The sequence below is a fragment of the Mytilus galloprovincialis genome, chromosome 3, assembly GCF_965363235.1.
Source record: "Mytilus galloprovincialis chromosome 3, xbMytGall1.hap1.1, whole genome shotgun sequence".
In the NCBI taxonomy this organism is placed as follows: domain Eukaryota; kingdom Metazoa; phylum Mollusca; class Bivalvia; order Mytilida; family Mytilidae; genus Mytilus; species Mytilus galloprovincialis.
The window spans coordinates 75,042,336-75,057,576 of record NC_134840.1 but is presented as its reverse complement, the minus strand read 5'-3'; the positions used below and the strand labels follow the sequence as shown (position 1 = coordinate 75,057,576).

At 30.6% G+C, this 15,241-nt stretch overlaps 1 protein-coding gene and 1 long non-coding RNA gene across 8 annotated transcripts in view; one reads left to right on the top strand and one right to left on the bottom strand.

Moving 5' to 3' along the window:
- The window catches only part of LOC143068944 (leucine-rich repeat-containing protein 9-like), a 46,898-nt gene extending 32,249 nt beyond the window's left edge, over window positions 1-14,649 (top strand). For 5 of the 7 annotated variants that reach the window (XM_076243347.1, XM_076243341.1, XM_076243345.1 and 2 more), the window contains 7 exons: window positions 3,410-3,483; window positions 4,013-4,230; window positions 4,817-4,885; window positions 5,773-5,901; window positions 6,152-6,299; window positions 8,593-8,758; window positions 10,952-14,649. In XM_076243347.1, the coding sequence (XP_076099462.1) occupies window positions 3,410-3,483; window positions 4,013-4,230; window positions 4,817-4,885; window positions 5,773-5,901; window positions 6,152-6,299; window positions 8,593-8,758; window positions 10,952-10,982 (835 nt within the window). In that variant the 3' untranslated portion in view covers window positions 10,983-14,649. Of the gene's footprint in view, window positions 1-3,409; window positions 3,484-4,012; window positions 4,231-4,816; window positions 4,886-5,772; window positions 5,902-6,151; window positions 6,300-8,515; window positions 8,532-8,592; window positions 8,759-10,951 lie in introns of all 7 variants that reach the window. The other 2 variants (XM_076243346.1, XM_076243348.1) reach the window with 2 other exon arrangements.
- LOC143068932 (uncharacterized) lies at window positions 70-2,723 on the bottom strand. Its single transcript, XR_012976272.1, has 3 exons — window positions 2,191-2,723; window positions 1,379-1,447; window positions 70-616 (listed from the first exon to the last, which is right to left on the bottom strand). It is a non-coding gene; the product is annotated as an uncharacterized LOC143068932 (long non-coding RNA).
- Window positions 14,650-15,241: the final 592 nt, after the last annotated feature.

Below are 15,241 nucleotides of genomic sequence, written 5' to 3'. Positions count from 1 at the left end.
CTTTAATTGAAGTTAATTAACATATCTTTACAACCAAATACAAAAAACATGATACTTTTTCACCAATTGGGTATACATTTACAATTAATTCTCCATAGGCGGTAATGGTAACGTTTTCCTCCGTTGCTCAGTCCATATCGTTTACTTGAACATGTATGATGGCTCATATCGAAGCTGATACATTTATACATGTCTGGTTAAATTTTCGGGGTGGCAAGTGAGATTACTTTTTTCGCAAATTGATGGACCCCGGAAGATGGTGAAAAATGTCACTCTCCTCATGAAATAATCCCAAAATTCTGATCATAAAATTCAATAAAAAAATTGTCCTTTCTAATAATTTATTTCAGGTCAAATCTACATCTTTCTTTTCTCATCACACCAGCTCTATAAAACAGTTCTTATTGTTCATTTATGTCCATTTTTAAAATCACAGCATCCACAATTGTATGGCGGACTAATATTTTTTTTAATTACGTCATCTGAGTTCCTCATCTCAAGGTCTATTAGGGATCCTGACCCATATTGAAATTCATACTTCTGATTTTTCCCAATATTTTTATGTGATCTTCATCGGTATAACATTCTGAATAAATCTGTGTATTTTTGTCCATTTCTGAAAAAAAATAAAGTTGTTTTAGCACTATACGGCAATGACACTTTCGTCGCTATATTCATTTATTTTGAATACAATGTGTTTGTATAATTAATTTCTTCCAGAATACCTTCACTAGTCAAAACAAGGACAAAACTTCTGATTATAACCTTTAATTACAATACACAGACCCTGTTAAAGCATTCTATAAAATTTTCTTGTGCCTTAAAGTGCATTTTGACAGAGAAATTATGCAAAAATGAAGATTTTATAAAAAAACCAACACCAAAATAATTATTCTTACTAGTGGAAATCTGGTATTTAAAACTGTGGAAAGCACTCTTAACTACTTGGAAAGTCATCCTTATCATATAATTAGAGTGCAATATAGTGCAAATTTTCAAAACTTGTCCTTTCACATAATTCTATTTGAGAAAAAATGTTTTTAACATGTATTTCAGTGAAAACATTTTATTAGTGAGAAATCCACATGAGGTTTTAAAGGAAACATTGTGACATCACATGTATTATGGCGTCATTAAATAACGACAGATCAAAATAGATCTAAATATAGTTTGCAGTGTTACGTGAGAAACAGTTGCCGCAAGATTTAACTCGAAATATTGAGTCGAAACGATCTGTAACTAAGCCTTTTCATTTAATACCAAGACCATAGCAACAGTTTTCATATTTGCATATTTTTAACATACCGACTGTAATTTCAATTGCATAAATACCATAAATAAACAATTTAGAGCTTGCCTAATAAAGCAAAATGCTTACCAGTTATTCAGGACTTTTTAAAACCTCTAGTTTGCCATCTCAGGTTAAAAAGTAATGATATGTCTGGAACTGAAATAAGACAAAAAAATTACTCAGGCTGTGTTATCATTTGATTTAAATACAGAAGTACTATTGAGAGAGAAAAATCTAATTCTTGAAAGTTTAATCACAAAGAAAGACAAATGCTTCTCCCTTGTGGCTTAGTAACCTTCATTTAAACCTTTTATTTTAGAAGCAATGGGTAGTAGCTAACTAGCCTAATAGTTGAATAGGTGCAGAAATATTGTTTTCAAAAAGGTTTGACCCTCCCCCTTTTTCACTGAGAAATGACAATATCTATTGTTTTGCTCAAGTGCATTAAAAATATTAGTTCATGATTTTCTTAAAACATGTACATGTTTTTTCTGTTTTTTTGCATATGATATCTACTGACCAGGGGTCAAATCATTGGATAAAAGCACATGCGATGATGTATCTCACTTTACTCGTATGAAGTGTGTTATCTCCCTTGATTATCAGGTATTCCTGTAGACCGAAGTGATAATTACATAACAAAGACTATATTGTGTCATGTTTACTTACAATTTAATAATATTTAAAAGTTGTTTCTTGCCTTTTTCAATATAGTAAACAAATTCCTTTCGGATCTCTCGGAAGTAAACAAAGTTATGATTGTGCCTAAAAAAAGTGTTCAGCCCCGTGCCAGTAATGCATTTTAAAAGCAAAGTTTCATTGAGTTTTTGCTGATCTTTATCAATAATATTTATCTTAAACCATTTATAATAACTAGGTATAAATAAAAAACTACTAACCATCATTTTCGGTGGTGTACAAGGTGAAATCATCCATAAATCAGCCTGAAAACTTCTAGAATTAAGCTTCTAATTTGGGTATACATTTACAATTAATTCTCCATAGGCGGTAATGGTAACGTTTTCCTCCGTTGCTCAGTCCATATCGTTTACTTGAACATGTATGATGGCTCATATCGAAGCTGATACATTTATACATGTCTGGTTAAATTTTCGGGGTGGCAAGTGAGATTACTTTTTTCGCAAATTGATGGACCCCGGAAGATGGTGAAAAATGTCACTCTCCTCATGAAATAATCCCAAAATTCTGATCATGAAATTCAATAAAAAAATTGTCCTTTCTAATAATTTATTTCAGGTCAAATCTACATCTTTCTTTTCTCATCACACCAGCTCTATAAAACAGTTCTTATTGTTCATTTATGTCCATTTTTAAAATCACAGCATCCACAATTGTATGGCGGACTAATATTTTTTTTAATTACGTCATCTGAGTTCCTCATCTCAAGGTCTATTAGGGATCCTGACCCAATTATGTTGATAGAAAGGGACTTCCCTCCATGTCTATTTTTAGTTGGGGAATAACCCCTAGTTTTTTTTAAACAAAACTGTTTATAGCACCCCTAACAATGGAAATTCAACCATTGAAGTGCCATTATTTTCATTTTGGTGTACAAGCAATGAGATTTCTTATAGTTCTTTAGATTTTGAAAAGGTGAATTGTCATGGATGACTGACATCTATATGACAATAAAGATCTTTATTACAAATGTTTGTAAGCTCTTGAATTTGTGTATTTAGAAGTTAAGTATGTATTTTGTGGATCTTATTTATCGTATGGTTTATATGTTACAACACTAGGGCTATTTTTAGTGACCAATTTTTTGTTATTTTTTTTAATGTAATAAATGATAATTCATACACTTATTTCTTATTATTTAAAAAAAAGTTAGTTCTGTTGTGACCTTTCACCTAACTTATTAATATGATTTTCTGTATCAGGAATTGAAATTTTAAAAAAGAAAGAAGAAAGTTCAATTTTACATTTAATGTCATATATAAAAAGAAAATATATAGTTATATTATTAATAATTAAGATTGGGTATGGAGTAGACATAAGTTGAAAAACTTGTGTCTAATCCATTTGTCATTTTTTAACAATAAAATATGTTAAAACTAAACTATTAATTCTCAATTTGTGTATTTTTTACATTATTAGGTATAACAATATAAAAGATATGGCTGCTTTACAGTTAGGTAGACTGACATCACTCAAGGCTTTGTTTTTACAAGGTAAAGATTTATATATAATGGTGAAATGGTTTGTTGGTGATTCTGTAAAACAAATGTTTGCTGGTTGTTTTGATATGTAGTATATTTCAAATATTAAAGTAAGGAGATGTGGTATGATTACAAATGAGACAACTGTCAACCAAATTGTTAATGTTATTTCTTGTAGCGTTATCCAATATTGTTGAATAATACTGGGAAGTTATAAACCAATAAACTTGCAAATGGCCAGTTTTATTTATAGTGTTACAACAGCTTTACTCAAATGTTATTGCCTAGGTGATTCCAAGGTAAATTTACTCAAATCAAGCTATTTCAATCTATGATTTTTGTCTCTTTTTTTTAGCTCACCTCGGAAAGTTAAAAATTATAAATTCAAGGAAAATAGACAATACTACAGTAATTGATGAAAAATAATTAAAAGGTATACATCAGCCCACAAAACTCTACAAATAAATCAACTAAAAAATGGAGATAATTAATGACTGCTACAGTTCTGCAATCATTTATCTTTATGCAATTAAATTTTCAGGGAATGAAATTCTGAAAGTAGAAGGATTAGAGGGACTGCATGACTTAAGAGAATTAGTGCTGGATAGAAATAAGATAAAGAACATTTTTGAGACTTCCTTTATTAACCAATGGAATCTACAAGAACTTCATATTGAAGAGAATCGTATCAGAGATTTATCAAATCTACATTGCTTGGAACATTTACAGAGGCTTTATCTTGGATCTAACAGAGTTCAGGTACTGTGGATTCATTTATTTTCGTGGGTATCAATTTTCGTGGATTGACGAAAAGTTGCATTTTCGTACATATTTGATTTCGTTGTTATGCCAATATCTGCATACGAAGCATATAAAAAATTTACGTTTCGTTGAACATTTAAATTCGTGGTTATCATGTACCCACGAAATCCACGAAAATTGGTATCCAACGAATATTAATGAATCCACAGTAGTACAAATTTTACTTATTGTGGATTCATTTATTTTCATGGTGACCAATTTTTCGTGGATTATGAAAAACTTACATGTGCGTAGTTATTTAATTTTGTTGTTTTGCCGAAGTCTGCATACAAGAAGAAGTGATACAGAATGAAAGATTGCAAAACATCGGGTGAGAAGAGCAAATGTGGGGATAAAGTAGAATGAATTGAAATATGAAGATAAAGATAAATGAGAGTTAGACAAAAGGAATATTTTGGGGAAATAAACTTTATAATGGCATAGAATTTTGAGAATTTTGAGAATAAAATCACAACAGTCTGTCCTTAAACACATTGCTAACTCTTTTTTGTGTAAGTGCTTATATGTTTTTATTTTGTTACAGGAAATATCAGAACTGGAGAAGTTAGATAGTTTAGTAAACATGATAGAAATATCTTTGGTCAACAATCCGGTAAGTTTTTAATCAGTATTATTTATTAGATTCATATTAATACCATGATTGAGTAGGTTTCTGCTAAAGCCATTCAAGGTTAATCAGGTTAATGCCAAAATCACTCCATGATTAATCAGGCTATACCAAAGTCATTCAATAATTAATCAGGTTTATACCAAAGTCATTCCTTGATAAATCAGGTTTGTGGTAAAGCCATTCAATGATTAATCAGGTTTATGCCAAAGTCATTCAATAATTAATCAGGTTTATGCCAAAGCCATTCCTTGATAAATCAGGTTTATGCCAAAGTCATTCAATAATTAATCAGGTTTATGCCAAAGCCATTCCTTGATAAATCAGGTTTGTGGTAAAGCCATTCAATGATTAATCAGGTTTATGCCAAAGCAATTCAATGATTTATCAGTTTTATACCAAAGCATTTCCATAATTTTCAGGTTTATTTATTCCAAGCCATTCCATGATAAATCAGGTTTATATTTAAGCCATTCCATGATTTATTAGTTTCATAATAGCATCACATGATTAATCAGTTTCATATCTATGCTGTCACATAGAAAAAGGAAAAAAAAGATAGTATGTGAGTGTTCATGAACAATTGTACTACTGTGGATTCATTTATTTTCGTGGGTACCAATTTTCGTGGATTAAGGAAAACTTGCCTTTTCGTGGATATCTGATTTCATGGTTTTCACAAAGTCTGCATTTAATCATACAGCAAATTAGCAATTCATTGAACATTTGAATTTGTGGTTTCCCTGTACCAACAAAAATTGGTATCCAACGAATAATAGTGAATCCACAGTACATATTTGTGTGGCTTTCTTTGGTTGAAACATTCTTTGTAATAACATAGAAGTAATGTATAAGACCTGTTAATATTTTAGGCTGCCAGACGTCATCTTCACAGACCACTTTTAGTGTTCAGATTAAAACAGTTAATGGTTATTGATGGTATACCTGTCAATGAGGAGGAAAGGACCAAAGCTGAATTGTATTACATGGACCAACAACAGGTATATCTTAAAAGTAACAATACAGTACTGTTTGAAAGACGAACTTCGAGTGACAATACTTGACTACCTTTACTATGATTTAGCGCTTAATTCTAGCATGCAATTATCATGATTGATATCACCTGAACAGGTTGAAACTAACTGTTTATTCAATTAAAAAAACATAAAACATATTTTGATTTAACCACATGTGCTTTAATCAAAAACATGTGTTCTTAAGTGACCTTTATAAATACATTATGTTTTGAAGGTTAACATGGTTGAGGGAACACTGCCAGGAATCAGTCAGTATAAAACACAGGTACCAGTCAAAGTAACAACAATGCATCTAGGATCTTCACCCATCTGGAATGGAGGTGCCATATATGATGAAAATACTCCAGAGTCACTACAGAGAGGTTTGTCAATTGTAGTCATTTGAAAAGTATTTTTAATGGTAGATTTGTTCATACAATGGATATGTGGGCTGTGGGTAGCATGCTTTGTTCTTGATCATAATGCACTGAAATATTGCACATTACCTTTGGGTGACCTTCTTCAATCCTTTGTAGGTTGGGATGAGTAGCTAAGACATCTAGTACCCCAACCTTTTCATGTGGTTTGAATAACAAAAATACATACCTTTTCACTTATTTTCTTTACAAAAAAATACCTGTAGCTATCTTGATTATGCTATTTCATTCAGAGATAGATAGTGTTTACAAATATCTGAAGCATTTAATCATTTATGATAGTGGATTTAATTGCATATTTTTATAAACATCTGATTAGTTTCAGATACTTATAATGAAAACATCAACCTTGTCACATATTTCTTCTTTAAGATTCAACTAATTTTCCATATATCTCAAACAGCTGGATAAGATGACATTAATCCAGTCACTCACACCTGCCTCCACTCATTGCATAGAAGTGCCCAAAAAACCCAACGCCCTTACCTAAAGAATTGTACTTAAAATATCTCCATAGTTACATCGAGCAAAAGTCTTGGTCTTGCCTAAAAATTGTTAGATGTGTTATGATGAAGATCAGGGTTTAGGCCAAACTGATTGAAATACAGAATCTGTGTACACTACATGCTTAGCTTATGATCTGACTATGCTTTATTCTTATTTTCTTACCAATAAAAATTGTGCCTCTTTTTTGTCTCGCCTTGAGGAAGTAAAAAAGCGAGACATTGGTATGCTGTTTCTGGCGACGGCTGCAGCGGCAACGGCGTTAACAATGTATAAGTTTGTGATTAGGTCTAGTTTATGGTGAACAGCAAGTGGTAGGTCAATCATATTTGGTATGCAGTTGTATAAGCATTGGCACATCTCATTTTCATGGAGATTATTTGGCCCTGCCCTCTCAGTCATGGTCTATTGACTTTGAAACTTTTGCTTATTTTACATGTATTAGTTTGTGATTAGGTCAGTTTTTGGGGAACCACAAGTGGTAGGTCAATGATATTTGGTATGTAGTTGTATAAGCATTGGCATATCTCGTTTCCATGGAGATAATTTGGCTCCGCCCCCTAAGTCATGGTCTATTGAATTTGAAATTTTTTCTAAGTTATCATGTATTAGTTTATGATTAGGTCAGTTTAAGGGAAACCATTAGTGGTAGGCCAATGTTTATTGGTATTCAGTTGTATAAGCTTTGGCACATCTCATTTTCATGGAAAATAGTTGGCCTTGCCCCTCAGTCACAGTCTAAAGACTTTGAAACTTATCTTAGTTGACATGTATTAGTTTGTGATTAGATCAGTTTAAGATGAACTGCTTATGTTAAGTCATTGATATTTGGTATGCAAATTTATTGGCATTTGCATGTATTGTTTCCATGGAGATTATATAGCCCAACCCCCTCTTCATGGTTCATTGACTTTGAAACTTTTACATAGTTTACCAGTTAATTTTTGTATTAAGGTTTGGGAACGACTTATAATAAGTCAATGGTATTTGGTATGCAGTTGTTCTAGCATTGGCACATTTTATTTACATGGAGATTATTTATCCATATAACTCAGTCATGGTTCATTGACTTTAAATATTTGCTAAACTTGTGTAAGATGTTAGAGTATTGCTATTTCAATTTCAACATATGCATAATCAAAATTACAAAAAGGCGAGACATATCTCTGTGATAACAGTTTATTTAAAGCATGTATAATTATGGCAAATTCAGAGGATTCTGAAAAAATCATGAAAACATAAAGTAAAAGGAATTGTCAAATCCTAGCATGTGAAGTGTCTACACTGAGTATCTGTATTTCAATTTTTGAAACTTTTTAAATTTTAGAACATGATATAATTTTTTCCTTTATTATCCTGCAATATTTTTTATCCTATATTCAGGTGATATTTTTTTTCATTGAACTCTTAGATTTTTTTACAACCTTTCACGTGAAATGCAGAAAAATAGTATATTATGATTACTATAGTGAATCTAAGTGTGCTTCTATTTGATAAAATTCTGCGAATTCAGTTAGATAGATGTGTAATTTTCTATGGTTTCTATGGTTAAGATTTGCTCATTTTATGATAAAGATTTGATAACTTTTTATGGTTAAGATTTAATAATTTCCTATAGTAAAGATTTGATAATTTTCACAAGTTATTTATTCCAACAGAATGGATACTGTCAAGGTGAGTATATTTAGTACATGCCAGGTGTGGTCTATATTGCATCACTTCTATTTTTATCTAGGTGGGGGTAGAAGAAGAGGAAATAGTAAAACAGACAATGGTACAGGTGTTTTGAATCGTGGAAACACGATCGTAGCACCGGGTTATGGAGGCATGCGTCACTATCTAAATCAAATACCTTATGTCACGCCACCTTCACAGAGCGAGTATGTTGAGTGGTTTTCCAGGTAGCTATGGTACCAACCTGCCAGAGAGTTTTACTAATATTACATAAAAACTTCTTATCTGCACTTTTCGTAATTGATATAAAATATTCTTTAGAATACTTTCTGAATTTAAAAAAAATCAATCATAGTTTTGAATAGTCAATTATAGTGATTTTTAAAATTCAGTTTATAAGAAAAAAAAAAAAGATTCTATAAAGTTCAAAAAAATTGTAAATGATGTACATTTCGTGACGAATTGAATTCTGATATCATTGTAGTGTCTTTATTGTAAAGTAATAGATTTGAAAAAGCGTAAAATTTTAGAATTGCTAAAATAAGATGAAATTAGCAATTTCAAGATTTTTGTGTAATTCTAAAAAATAGATGCTGTGTAATTAATAATCTCTTTTCGATTAACGTGCACACCTATATAATAATGATATTTAAATTGAATCTTAAAAACAGTTTACGAAATAGATGTATTATTTTTTTTTAACTTTGTATTAAAAAAATCTGATTGAGCCTTTTGTAGACTTAATACAAAAATATAAAAGAGACTTATGGTACTTGGTATATAGCTGTAATACAATCAGATATATACCATAGGTACTAAATAACCTCTCTCCAACTCTGGCAGGTTTGTTGTTTGAGCTTCAGATAGCTTTACAGTAGAAGCAGCTTTTAGTGTAAAAAGAAACAGTTTTGTGTGTTTTTGTAGTAGGTAGCTAGCTATTCAGTGTGGAAAATAATGCTTTTGTGAACTTTTAATTTTTAGCTTTTGTTAATTTGTCAATATGATACAATATCTTCACTTCAAAAACAATAACAAAAAAATCAGTTTTATATTTATTCCTTGGTCATGTAAAGTAAATGATGGGGACTTTTTTTTTTAATTAATTTTTCTTTGAATTTGAAGAAATAAATGTTGGGGGTAGTTACTTTTATTTTACCCTGTCTAAAATAACCACCCCCTGTCAAATTTTTAAAAAATGCCTTCTGACACCCCTCCCCCTCTCTTTCACATATGAATTAAGTCTAAAAAGCCCTCAATAAAATGTTCTGACAGCTACATCTCAGGATGATGTATATTTTTATTGTTTATAAACCTAATTGAAATTTAAAATAATGTTACACCATGATTGGATATCTGTCATTTGTTTGAAAACCTTCACCAATAATTTATTGGTGTATGCTTTTGAAAATCATACAAAAAATACCCATAATGCATTTGATTAGTAAATGGCAAAGTAAAATACAGGTAGTCTCCAAGTTTAATAACAGAATGCAATCTAATTTCTATAGTTGCAATGTCTTCTCAACTAACCATCCACACTTGGTTATATTCTTCTACTACATGTAATAGTAATTCTACCAACTAGCTTTATTCCTTTAACACTTATTTTTTTTATGTGTGTACCGGTATATATTATTATTAATGTATTGTGTGTTGTTAGTACCTTATATGAGTGCCTTTCTTACACAGATCTATATTCAGAAAATGTAGTTGAAAATAATTTGAATATTTTTTGTTATGCATAGATACTTTTAACTTCCGCATAATATAAGCAATATTTTGTTTGTTTCAGTACATTAGGGTACAGAAGAGTAGTAAATATGAAAAAAGAGAAGTTGGTTGGGTTCATGTCAAAGAGACACAACCCAACAACAACAAAACAACATCAAAAGAAAGTAGAGGTCAACATACGGTCTTCAAACATAGACAAGACATGTCTATATAATATGTCAAAATCCTATCAAGGCCAGAAAAATTGTGAATAAACTTTACAGAGACGACTCAAAACTTGCAAAATACCAAATTTTATAAAAGACAAAAAAGCATTCAGATACTGTGGTTTCATTATTATTAGTTGGGTACTAATTCCTATTGGGATAGTTGACCACAAATAAAAATGTTCAACATATATAGTATACATTTCTCACAGGATTAAATGCACACTTTTGCAAAACCATAAAATCAATTCGTCAACAGAAATGTATTTTTTCTTCCAATTCACGAAAATTGGTATCCTTGAAAACAAATGAATCCACAGTATAAAAATAAAGTACTTTATTTCATAATAATTCTTTTATCTACAAATACTTCAATTTGATTGTTCCATTAGAACTTTTTCCATTGGTTTACATTGTACTTAACCATATTGTTGAAACTTCTTTCGTAACTTATGTTGTAATATTAGTGACTTTATTTTTTAGGATAAACCAGGCCAAAAACAACAAAAGATAGCTTTGTGATGGGAAAACAATGATGTCAAAGAATGGTTGTGAGTGATCTTCAAAAACTGTGTCCCAGCTTAATCCATATTTATACATTCCGATGCAAATCCGTCCGCATGCCAGTCTTGAGATCTGAGTATTGTTTTGCATATTAAATCTGTGATACATTTATAGTAGAATTAGTTTTGTGATAGGATTTTAAATTTCCATGAAGTCACATTTATAAAAGTTGACTGAGTCTCATGAAAAGACGAAATTTATAAATGGGCCATCCTCATTTTACTATTATCTTTAAAATGTTATTGAATTTTATTTATCATCTCATGTATTAAAATATCACATGAATTCTAAGGGTGCCAATTATAAAATTACAGGAATAGTTGTTTCATTGGTCATTTCAGTCATGACTGGAAAGGCTATGAAAATTTAAGGTTGTTTCAAAATTTATCTGGTTGGAGGGTGAGAGGCGACCAAATTATGAATTGTCTAATATTTATGTATGCATATTCATTGTGTATCTTATATTGATATACTATTAATGCATGTGATTTTATGGGTTGGGAAGGGGGTCCTTAAAAGTGCCTCCATACCTCCATGTGTTTAAATCTGGACCAGCCCTTAACAGGAGTTCATATCTTTATAGATGACGTAGCATTATGAATTAGAACAAAATCGATTTCAAAACTATATAAAAAAAAAATTAGGCATCAAAAGTTCTTATGGGATCAAATATGTTAGATCACATGAAATGATTCATTTTATTACTGTTTGTTTTTATGTATTGTTCAAGGTTATTTAATGATAGTGGACTAAAAAGCATTTTTATGTGTATATATTATTGTAATACTTTGTATCTTTTTTCTGTAAAGATGTTAAAACCATTGACGATTAAAATTGTACATATAGACTGTTTTTCAGTAAATTGTTGAGATTTCAGAATAACTGTAAATAAGAGGGAATGTATTTGTGTGTATAATTGTAAATATGGGTAGAAGTAATTTATTTGTTAGATTTTTGTTATTCCGTCCTTTTTGCTCAATATTTTTGTCTATAATTTTAAGCTATTTTAAGTTTTGTTTTATGTCACATAAAAAAATATGTTTTTGTCATGTTTTTAATGTCCAGTGTGTTACCAACCTTCCACATATTTAATATCCTAATGCATCTTGGCATATAACTATTTTGATATTAAATGACATGTGCCATCAATTCCAAGGTTTACAGTTGATAGTCAATTTGCAGTGGAATGTTTATGGGATATTTGAAATGTTTAGTTATGATAATTTTAAGAGAAATGGATAAACATTAATGTTTTTGAAGAGTTGACACCTTCAATTTTGGATATGACGGCTTCATGTTGCAAATAATAAAATTGAGAATGGAAATTGGGAATGTGCCAAAGAGACAACAACCCGACCATAGAAAAAAAACAACAGCAGAAGGTCACCAACTGCATTTGTAAACATCAAATCTTATTGACAGTCAAAAATACAGTTCTGTTATTCCTTAAGCCATTTCTTCGAAATTAATTAGGTAATAGTTCAGTAAATGTATAAGTAGGTATGTTTCTAAATGAGATATGAGGGCTGTTCCAGAAAATACTATGTCCCCCCCAGGGAAGGCAATTTTTTTTAATATTATGTGGGTGGTTGTATTTGAAATACCAAAATGCAAAGGGAGTGCTGTTCTAATTAAATTTTATTTCTGTGGGTGGTGGGGGTTAAAAAAAAGTGCCGTCCCTGGGGGGGACATAGTATTTTCTGGAACAGCCCTGAGAGGGATAAGTCAAAGATATTGTTTATGATACTAGTCAAGATAAACAACTGTATACTTCAACTGTCATATTATTTGATATGTGTCATTCATCTACAAACATTCAAACATTTCTAGTTTGTTTTTTAACAAAACTACATTCCTTATCAATACTTATATTTATCATATAAAGTCTGCTGAGAAAATTGCTTTCTGTATGAATGAATTATTGGATTTGACTGTGGTTGACAAATATAAACAAAACCAATGAAATTAACAGGTATCATTTGGTCTCTTGTGGAGAGTTTTCTTATTGGCAATCAAACCACATCTTTTTATTTTTATTTAAGGACTCCATTGTTATGTATTGGTACTTTCATGCAAAATAACAATCCCTAGTTCTTATCGATTAAAACTTGTTTTGTAAGATAATGTATAAGGAATATGTATTCTTTTGTTCACATTCTTGTTGATTGTATAAGTGTGAAGCCTGAACAAGAATACATATTCCAGCTTTTAGATGATGCAGCACGCTATTAAATTTTCACTTTTTTATGTTACACTGTGTGGTTTTTAATTGAATATTTGTTTACACATTTGACACATGACAGTATCATAACACAAATTGGCTTTCCATCAAAACTTACGAAAACTTATAATAAGACAATCATTTGTTGTATTAATTAACTTATATATTTAAAAATATTTTAACCCTATCAATATGGGCATCCTTTATTGTCCTGTACGAGGCTGCATGTGTAGAAAATTATCTTGGGTAGTGATTTATAGTTGCTGTATATCATTGACGAATGTTAACTTTCAAGACGACCTTTAAATTCTGCTGAAAGATCAAGGGTTAATATGTTGCCAAATGTTAATTATATGCTTTATTAAAAAAACCTTTGAAAACCAGTTAGATGCATAATTTTAGTATATTACTGATAAATGTATTATTTTTTTTTTCTCGTAAATTGTACAAGTTGATGTATTTCCTTTGGAAATGAAAATATAAATCATGGTGTACCTTATTGGAATTATTAATTTTTAATGATATGTGAAGTAAAAATCTATGTTAATTCATGCCCTTTTTTAAAGACAAATTAATATTAGCAAAGATTAAATTCAAAATGTTTTCAAGTTAACTTCCAAACTTTAGAAAACATTTTTGGAGTGAATCATGGCTTCCATAAATTAGATGCATGTACTTGATTTGCAAAATTGTACAACAGTACTTTGAAAAAGGTAAAGAAACTGTCGCGGCCATTAAAATACAATGTATGCAAATTTTGTTGTTTATTTATTGTTCATGCAACGTCATAATAATATACTGATTAGAAGTATCTTTAAACCAAGTATTTTGTTTGTTATATCTGTATTCAAGTTGCTATTTTTGTATGTTAGTAAAAAGATTAGCAGTAACGGGGGGTTTATAAAATCACATACAAGTGTGTCAAATATAACAGATATTAAATAGGCTATATTCTTTTGACAGCTCAAATTGCACTCTAGCAGTATGAATACCTGTATAATTTAATAAATAAGTGCCATACAATTTGGTCTTGCCACGGCTGAATTATACAAATTTAGGTCATATGTACAGTTTGTTGATCTGTTATTTCTCTTCAACTTTTATCAGCTTCTTTTTCATAATTTTCCGAGGAAGTTTTCAAAGGTCAAGTTCTGGATCCGCCACTGATCAACTTGCTATATTTTGCTATATTTTAGTTTACTGTGTAAATTAATTATATTTTGTTAGTCAATTAAGTGGGGTAACAATAGTTTGATCAAAATATTTTGAGATTTGAAACTGTGATATGTATAATCAAATGAATATGATACTTTACAGTATTATATTGTTAAATAAATAGTATATTTAAAAAATTATTGTCAAATAATACATGTACTTATTAAAATGATAGAGCAAACTTGTGTTTTATTCCTTTTAAATGTTGTATACTACTTTGAAAAACATATGTAAATGAATAGACCACTTTCGAGTTCATCCGTCACCGGAAAAAATTCGTCAATTATACGCGCCTTTATGACGTCATTTACCAGATAGAGGGGGTCGCCTGTATCCCTGCACTATTTACCGTTCATCAAGCGTCTTAGTGATCGTCATTGTGCAGGATAAACTAGAAATAATGGTTGTTCTGTAGGTACTTAATGACAATTCCCTAATGACAGCAATGCTGATTGTCAATTTTGAGAATTCAATTTGCCGAATAATTGCGCACCCCCCCTTTATTTTTGCCGATCAATGCATTTGTATCGGGACATATGTTTTGCACCCCCCCCCCCCCTTTGCCCTGGGTTAGCACCCCTTAGCACCCCCCCTTTCTAAAATTCCTGCATCCGCCCCTGCTTGCAGAAGTGTTTTAACGTTCACAATTTTTTCTTTCAATGTGAGAAGCAATGGCTTTGATTGGATAAACTTTGCCAAACCCTGGGACTATTTTACTATCAATATATTATGTCCCATGTTTATATGGAAAAAATAAGATACTTAAAAAAATT